At 35.5% G+C, this 8,519-nt stretch overlaps 1 protein-coding gene across 1 annotated transcript; it reads right to left on the minus strand.

The window, feature by feature from the left end:
• Positions 1–2,699: 2,699 nt before the first annotated feature.
• olfch1 (olfactory receptor C family, h1) lies at positions 2,700–5,934 on the minus strand. The gene is made up of 6 exons (XM_016504428.1): positions 5,798–5,934; positions 5,335–5,623; positions 4,414–5,218; positions 4,054–4,283; positions 3,831–3,954; positions 2,700–3,637 (listed from the first exon to the last, which is right to left on the minus strand). The coding sequence occupies exons 1-6, from the start codon at positions 5,932–5,934 to the stop codon at positions 2,700–2,702; spliced, it is 2,523 nt and encodes an 840-aa protein (XP_016359914.1).
• Positions 5,935–8,519: the final 2,585 nt, after the last annotated feature.

The following is an 8,519-nucleotide window of genomic DNA, read 5'->3' on the forward strand; positions in this document are numbered from 1 at the left end:
CGCTGTTTTGCATCTCTGAGCAACATGACGGTGTTTCGTTCCTGAATGAATCAACCGTTTAAATGATTTGGTTCAATCGAAATGACTTATTAACAGTGACTTGCTGCCACCTAATGGCGGTTTTAATTTCACATTTAAAGTATCCTTTCATTTTTAAAATAATTGTAAATATCAATATTCAATGTTTTATGTTTAAAATAACAAAATAGTATTTATGAATTTGTAACTGCAGGTTAAATATATTCATGTCCCTCTGAGCTGAATTGCTTTTGTTTCCTCTGCAATGCAAAGATGAATTTTGTTGATACTGATATAATTTGTTTGGTAACAGCCAAAATGTCTTATTATTCTAATTGACTGATTAAATGTAATAATTTGACTCACTGATCACTGCTGCACACTTTTAGAAAAAAAGGCAAGGCTTTATAAAGGTAAAAATGCCCATAAAATAAATTTAAACTTATTGGAACAGAACAGATCAATTTCTATCACTGCTGTGAACCTACCAGTGTACAGAATATGAAGGATATCAAAAACAAGTTGTACACACACACACACAAGTACGTACAGAGACATTTAAGAGGGTTTATTCTCCAAATAACTATAATTTCACGTTGCAGAAAAATGTGTTTAGAAATTGTGTATGGTCTCTTGTTCTTGTTCCAAGTTACCTTCCTGTCCACTGATGTGTGCCTCTCACAAAAGCCACAAAGCCTTCCCAGAAGACAGTAAAGGCTTATGTTATGCTTGAGCTGTAGTTAGGCTGAAACTTGAAAGTTAAGTTGTACGACATAAATGCAATGTTCAGGTATTATTATTATTTTTATTACTAATATTTTGATTTATGTCTTAGTTACTTCCTGTCCACGTTTTTTTGCCTCTCACAAAAGCCACAAAGCCTTGCAAGAAGATAGTAAAGGCTTATGTCATGCTTGAGCTTTAGTTAGGCTGAAACTTGAAAGTTAAGTTGCACTACATAAATGCAATGTTTAGGTATTATTATTATTTTTATTACTATTATTTTGATTTATGCCTTAGTTTTAGTTTGTACTGTTTACCTTTTTTAAAGTAATGTGAAATTTATTTTTATATTTCTTGATTTATGCCTTAGTTTTAGATTGTAATGTTTACCTTTTTTAAAGTAACATGAAATAGATTTTTGTATTTTTATTTATTTATTTACATTTTTATTTATATTTTTATTGATATATTTATATTTGCATTTTGAATGTAATTGGGCAATTAATTGCATTTAATGAGTTTATTTTTCAAGGTTATTAATGTATGCAGTTTCAGCAATAAAAATGCTACTTTTTCTAAAAATTAAACAAATTAGTTGTTTATTTTAAGAGATCTATCTTATTTTCTCTTGTATATTTAGTATTGCTCTTTAATAAAGAAAAAATACTTCTTATCCAATTACTCGATTAATCGATGGAATAATCGGTGGAATACTCAATTGCTAAAATAATCGATAGCTGCAGCCCTAGTGGGGACCAAATGATAAAAGTAATAGAAGTCTATGGAAAGTCCCCACAATTCACAGAAAAAAAAAGTGTTTACAATCTTTGGCTAATAGTACAAGCAATCCCAAAACTCCTTCAGGCCTATTCTTAACTCACTTCATTAAATTAGGTAAAAGTTGTACACAGTGCTACAAATATGTTTTAATAAAAAGAGACATAAGGAACACTTTTATTCAGGTATTTTATTAATGTATTCATGTATTTTACTTTCCATTACAGATATCAATTTAGTGGACACCTTGCAGGGCATATTTGTTCAGAATTTCTGTTTAGCTCTATTGTGACAGTTTATGAGATTGTTTGGTAAAGTAAACAATATAATACACATTTTTCTTTTTTGTAAATTCCAATGCTTATGTTTTATAGATTTAAACATGGGAGTAGTAGTGATATACAGTACATAGTGTCTTTGTGTTTGACTGTGGTTTATTTACTTACTAAAATAGCCATTGGTTAAAATCATGTCTCCTAATGCATGGTGTCTACTACAGATATAGGCCTAACTTTAATAATAATAATAATAATAATAATAATAATCATCATCATCACGGAAAAGCACAAAAGCTGTGGTTTTGGAGTATATTTTTCAATCAGAGATAAATAGTTCCCCAAGTACAACATGTTTATATTTATACATTTTAGAATTAATTGGTGTTATATTATAGGAAATAAGGGGTTCTGTGTTTGTTTATTTACATAATACTGTGGGATGGGTCTTTCATTTGTGAATGAATTATTGGAAGTTAATTAATTAATTTATATATTTAGTGAAGTACATTTTTTATTTATGGTTGTTGCATGGTCCTAAGGTAAACTGCCTTGAAAGTGGCAGTGAAAGATTATTGTGATTTATTATGGGTTTTGCCCATGATATGTTTCCTTGTGTTTTGCTCTGGCTTGAGTAAGATAATGTAGCATTTTGGTGTAAATATACAGAATAGCAAGCCAAAACTAGAGGCTAAGATCGCAAATATCTCCACAGCTACAGTAAATTTTCCAGGAGAACTGACATAAGCTGGGATAAAGGTGATCCAAACAGCACAGAATATTAGCAGACTGAACGTGATGAATTTGGCTTCATTAAAGTTGTCAGGCAGCTTTCGAGCAAGAATCTCTTGTGTATTTAGTATTGCTCTTTAATAAAGAAAAATGACTTCTTATCCAATTACTCGATTAATCGATGGAATAATCGGTGGAATACTCAATTGCTAAAATAATCGATAGCTGCAGCCCTAGTGGGGACCAAATGTCCCCACAAGGATAGTAAAACCTGAAATTTTTTGGTGTAAATATACAGAATAGCAAGCCAAAACTAGAGGCTAAGATCGCAAATATCTCCACAGCTACAGTAAATTTTCCAGGAGAACTGACATAAGCTGGGATAAAGGTGATCCAAACAGCACAGAATATTAGCAGACTGAACGTGATGAATTTGGCTTCATTAAAGTTGTCAGGCAGCTTTCGAGCAAGAAAAGCCAAAACGAAACACAGGACAGACAGCAAACCAATATAACCAAGCACAGCCCAGAACCCTATAGCTGATCCTAGATCACATTCAAGTATTATTGTATCTAATGAATGGGTAATATTTTTATACGGGATTGGAGGGGCTAATACCAGCCACAGAGTACATATTATTACCTGAAAAAAAGTGCAACAGAAAACACTAACTCTTTGTAAGGGCAATGTACATTGAGGAACACTTGTACCAGGCACTGTGGCCTTGAAGGCCATTACCACTGCTATTGTCCTTGCCAGAACACAAGACATACAAAGGGCAAAAGTGATCCCAAATGCTGTGTGGCGCAACATACAGGACCACTCAGTAGGCTGACCAATAAAAGTGAGTGAACAGAGAAAACACAGAGACAGTGAGAAAAGCAGTAGGAAGCTCAGTTCTGCATTGCTAGCCTTCACAAGAGGAGTGTCTATGAAGTGGTAAAACATCAGTGCAACTGCAATTGTTAAAGACACCCCGGTTAACGAGAATGCAGTCAAAAGTATTCCCATGTTTTCCTCAAATGAAAGGAACTCCACTTTCTTGAGAACACACATACTGTGGTTTTCATTTGACCAGTGCTCTAAAGGACATTTGATGCATTCAGCAGAATCTAAAAAGACAAATAGAGCATAACATTCTTATACACACACATTTTATTTATTTTTTTTTAATTAGATGGAAGCAAGCACACATATTTTTTGTATATATATATATATATATATATATATATATAGTGCTATACTTGTAGTTTTTGATAAAAAGGTGTTATGTATCTTTATGTATCAAAATGCTGGTCATCTCACCAGTAGTACTGCTGATTTCTCCAGAAGGGCACCGCAAACATTCAAAGCAGCATAATGGTCTCCCTTTGATCACAGCTTGTCTGAAACCTGGCCGACAGCTCTCACTGCACACTGAACTCGGTTTCTGCCATGTTTACACATTCTTACTATGTTGCACTTATTTTTACTTTCTTTTATGTCACTGACTTATCAAGTACTCAACATGATGTTATGTTGTACATACCGTGTGACTGTCTCCTGCCCAAACTATATTGATAGAATTCATGACAAACTGCTGTTCACTGGGTAGTGAGGCATCATAGTGTCCTACAGTAATAAAAGTTGTTTCCCCTGCTCCATTTTTCTGCCAGTTTACTAGTTCATATCTTGCCGTAGGGTCTCCATTTTGGTCAAAGTATATCGTCTCACCTGAGGCCATTGTGAAATTCACATTTTGAAGAGAATGCATTACCTGTGACCATTTTAAAACACTGTTAAAATGTGTTAGATATTAAATAATAATATACTATAATAATAATAAAGTAAATACATATTTAAAAAAAATATTTACAAGATTTACTTACTTGGCTGGAAACTATTAAATCCTTTGTTCCACATGTTCCTTTGTTTTCAGGTGCACCGTTTGAGGTTTTGCAAGCCAATGTGTTATGCAAAGCATAAGCTATAGCGTAAACTGCCTTATATACGTTATTTGAAATCCTTAGCTCAGATACATCTGTGAACTCATTACTCATATTACTCAGATTTTCAGATCCATTACAAAACTTCTCATGCTCAGTTTTAGAGCTGATTGTAGGAAAGAGATGACATCCAAATGCCATCTCCCAAAATTCCCTCAGAAGAGCATTTGAAGGGTTTTGAGATGGATTGACCTTAAGGAGAAATTCTCTCAAACCTGGAATTTTTGACTTGCTAATTGTAAAACCAACTGCACCACCAAGGACTTTTGAAACAATTTTGGTTGCCAAGTATCTCGCTGTAATCCAGGATTCACTGCCTACCCACTGTAGCCCGGTTACATTCTGTCTGATAATCTCCTCCAGCAACACATCCATTTCACCCTGTGCCAAAAATGCCACAAGAACTTTAGCAGTGCCCTTTTTTATTACTTCAACAACCTTAGCAATCTTCTCTTTGGAATTTGTCCTTGATATGGCCTCTGAATATTCAATGCATACTCCTTCTCTCTCGGCTACCTCTACAAAGGTTGCCATGCCATTGTTTCCATAGTCATTATCACTTCTCACTGCTCCAACCCATGTCCAGCGGAAATGTTTGACTAGTTGTGCTAGAGCTCTGCTCTGGTAGAAATCACTGGGAATAGTTCTGAAGAAAGAAGGAAACTGCTTTCTGTTGCTCAGGCAGGCACAGGTAGCAAAATGGCTTATCTGTCAAACAGAACAGATGAAAATAACAAGAAAACATGTTTCTTTTTATCTTCAAATATTTTATAATAGGAAACATTTATTTCACTTTTATTTCACATTTATTCTATGTATTTCACCACAGGAATCCTGAAGGGCCCTGTTGCTCTGGATAGTACAATGGTTGAGGAGGACTCAGATTCTCCAATAATGGCTTTAACTGCTGTTTTTCCAGAGCAGATGTGTTCTGCTGTCAACTCCTGACCATTAATCAGAGCCATTGATGATCTCATAGAGGCTAATGTGGAACCGCAGCTGTCAAATATTTGGTATCCAATCGAAATGTTTGGGAGTAAGCTCGCCTTGCTGTTAATTTCTTCGATGGCAAAGATCATGGTCTGAGCAAAACGGAATTCTCTCAAATTAAGGCTGAGAGAGAGAGAGAGAGAGAGAGAGATTTTGTAGTATGGTTTGTCTTGTTGCAACTAAACAACTTATTGGAAATAGTAACAAACACCTTATTTCACAAAATTAAATCTATTACATAGGTCATATATATTTACACTGTAAAATTGATAACACAGAAGCAAAGAAGTAACAAACCTGGTGCACATTAGGCGATGGGGTTTTTCTGTAAAGGATGGCATTTCCAAATTTATTTTGCTGTGAATTGAAAAAGCTCCTCCGATGATAATGTCTCCATCCTTGGACAGCAGGGCATACTCTGGTTTCCCTATCATACTACAGTTAACCTTTGTTTCCCCCTTTGTTTTAATGCTGCAAAGCAGCAAGAACCCAAAGACAAGCATCACATAGACTCTAGGCCCTCCCTCAATCTTCTGATGATGATGAGTTTGTTTATATAGTGTTTGTCAGACTCATTATGAGCACATCATGAACAAAGTTATGTAATAATGTGGTGTAAATCTATCAAACCCCAGTGATGTCATAATGTTGTAACAGGTTCCAAGAACCTTACCTTTCTTGTTTGCCATTGATTTTGTCAGATTACAGACCGAACTGTATGGTAGAAAGATACAAGTTTGTCTCAAAATCATGAAACCTGCTTTTATGTAAATTACCAATGTAAATTCAAAAAAAAAAATAAAATAAATAAACAAAAAAAATTCAACCAAAATATCTTTTTTTTTCTCTCATACTTTTATTTACATTTTGTCAGGGCTTAGGTTTCATAGACCTCTCTTCTTTCCTGCACGATGCTTTGTTTTAGCTTTTTTCTGCACATGCCGGCCACATTGCGTTTCGCAATTAGCGTGGCTGTGCACGCACTTGCAGCTGTTTGTTATTTCATTCAATTTGCCAAATGACTAACTCCAGACAGGCTGGCTGGGCACTGTCCTTCGGCTGCTTTAACTTCATACTGTCTTACAAACCGGGTTCCAAGAACAGTAAGCCTGACGTTCTGTCCTGGCAGTTTGGTGAGCTTGTCGATGAGCCTCCTTCTGACACCATTTTGCCTTCAGGCAGTGTGGTGGGGGCCGTTGCCTGGGGTGTCGAGGGTTGGGTCAGGCGAGCTCTAGCTGGGGTTGGGGTGCCTGCAGGGTGTCCGGTGGGTCTGTTATTTGTGCCTGACACCATCTTACAATAAGATCACTCTTCCAAACTCATGTGTCATCCAGGTGTGAGGAGGTCGCTTTATAGGTCCATATCCCTTGGTCATCAGTCCGATGGCGGTGTGGCTTCAGTTGCCTCATTCTCTTCGTCATATCCATCCAGTCTTTTATGTTTCTTGTGTCAAACCTGTCCAACGTTCTCCCCATTCATGTTTGTACCCCTGTCCCACCAATGTGATCTCATGATAATTCGTATGTATTTTACGTTAAATGTGGTTCTATAAAATGTACATTTACGTACATTGTTACAGGCACTAAAACGTACAATTCTGACATATTTTCAGCATCTAAACATACAAATACTTACGTATTTTCAGCATTTAAACGTATAAAAACTGACGTATTGACGACACATAAAAATGAATCCTTATGAATATTGAAATTGCGGCATTAATTTTATTATTATTGTTGTTTTTAGTTGTCATATCAATTACTTTGTTTTCAATTGCATTATTAAATTGTTTACTCATTTACTTAATATGAAATGATAACATTACATTCTGTTCTGTGTGATTTCTGCTGCCAGCTCGTTTCCAAGAATAGGCCTACATGTTAAACAAGACTTCACTTTAAACCCTTAAAATAAATAACATTTCTGAAATCGTTTAACCTTTACTTGTCATGTTATGTTTACTTTGTTTGCCATGGGCCACAAAAGGTGTTTTATCCAACATGCTGTGACTGACAATAGAATTATAAAATACACCAAAATTGCAACATAATTACGAAATGAAAATTGTATTCGTGCGCTGTAATCCAAATCTTCCGAATTCATACGACTGCGAGGAACAGACCCAAATCCAAGCCTTTATTCGGCGATCTTTATCTCCATCCCAAGCAGCAAATCCAGCAGTGGTGGGCCGTCAGGGCCAGCAAAACCTTCTCTGCAGGCCTAAATACTATCTGAATCACTGACTCACATATTTTTTCATGAATGTGTATTAAATTATTCCCAATAGTCTATTCTCTTTATTTCATAGCTTTTCTCTTGGTTGCGCTGTTTCCAGTAGTGTATATTTATGATAGAGCATTTATCCAATCATATTTCAGCCAGCGGCTGACATCATGTGTTGCCAGGGTCAAAGAAATCTGCCTTAAGGCCTTCAGAACGAACAGTGCAGGCGCCTGCTGCTTAAAATAAGTGGCAATGAAATCGTTGCATTAACCAATCAGATTTCAAGTTGGCGTCACCGGGGCCATCTAGCAGGCATACGATAACGTCAGCATTTTCGCGTCCTTTGATTGAATAATTGAACATTTTTGCAATAAATAAATGAGGCAGATTCTGGGTCGTAGCGCTAATATATGAAAAAAACATTTTGTAAACTTTATATTTTAATCTCTGAACACATGGGGAAAACATTTTGGCAGTGATGTCCTTGTTATCCTGTGGGTGGCGCGCTAATGTTGATTGACAGGCTCGAAGTAATGTTAAAACCATAAAATGCTGTATAATTATCAGTGTTGGGCAAGTTACTCTGAAAATTTAATCAAATTACTGATTACTGATTACTCCTTTTAAAAGTAATCACGTTACTGTTCTGATTACTTTATTTCAAAAGTAATTACTTACGTTACTTTTTTCTCCATGAAATTTATGAAATCCCAGCATAGCTACACGCTCCCGATAAATATTTGTTATTAAAGCATCAACATTCACAGAACACTGTTATTTTTAACTAAAGCAAGCG

Source organism: Sinocyclocheilus anshuiensis, unplaced genomic scaffold (genome assembly GCF_001515605.1).
Source record: "Sinocyclocheilus anshuiensis isolate Anshui unplaced genomic scaffold, SAMN03320099.WGS_v1.1 scaffold618, whole genome shotgun sequence".
Classification (NCBI taxonomy): Eukaryota; Metazoa; Chordata; class Actinopteri; order Cypriniformes; family Cyprinidae; genus Sinocyclocheilus; species Sinocyclocheilus anshuiensis.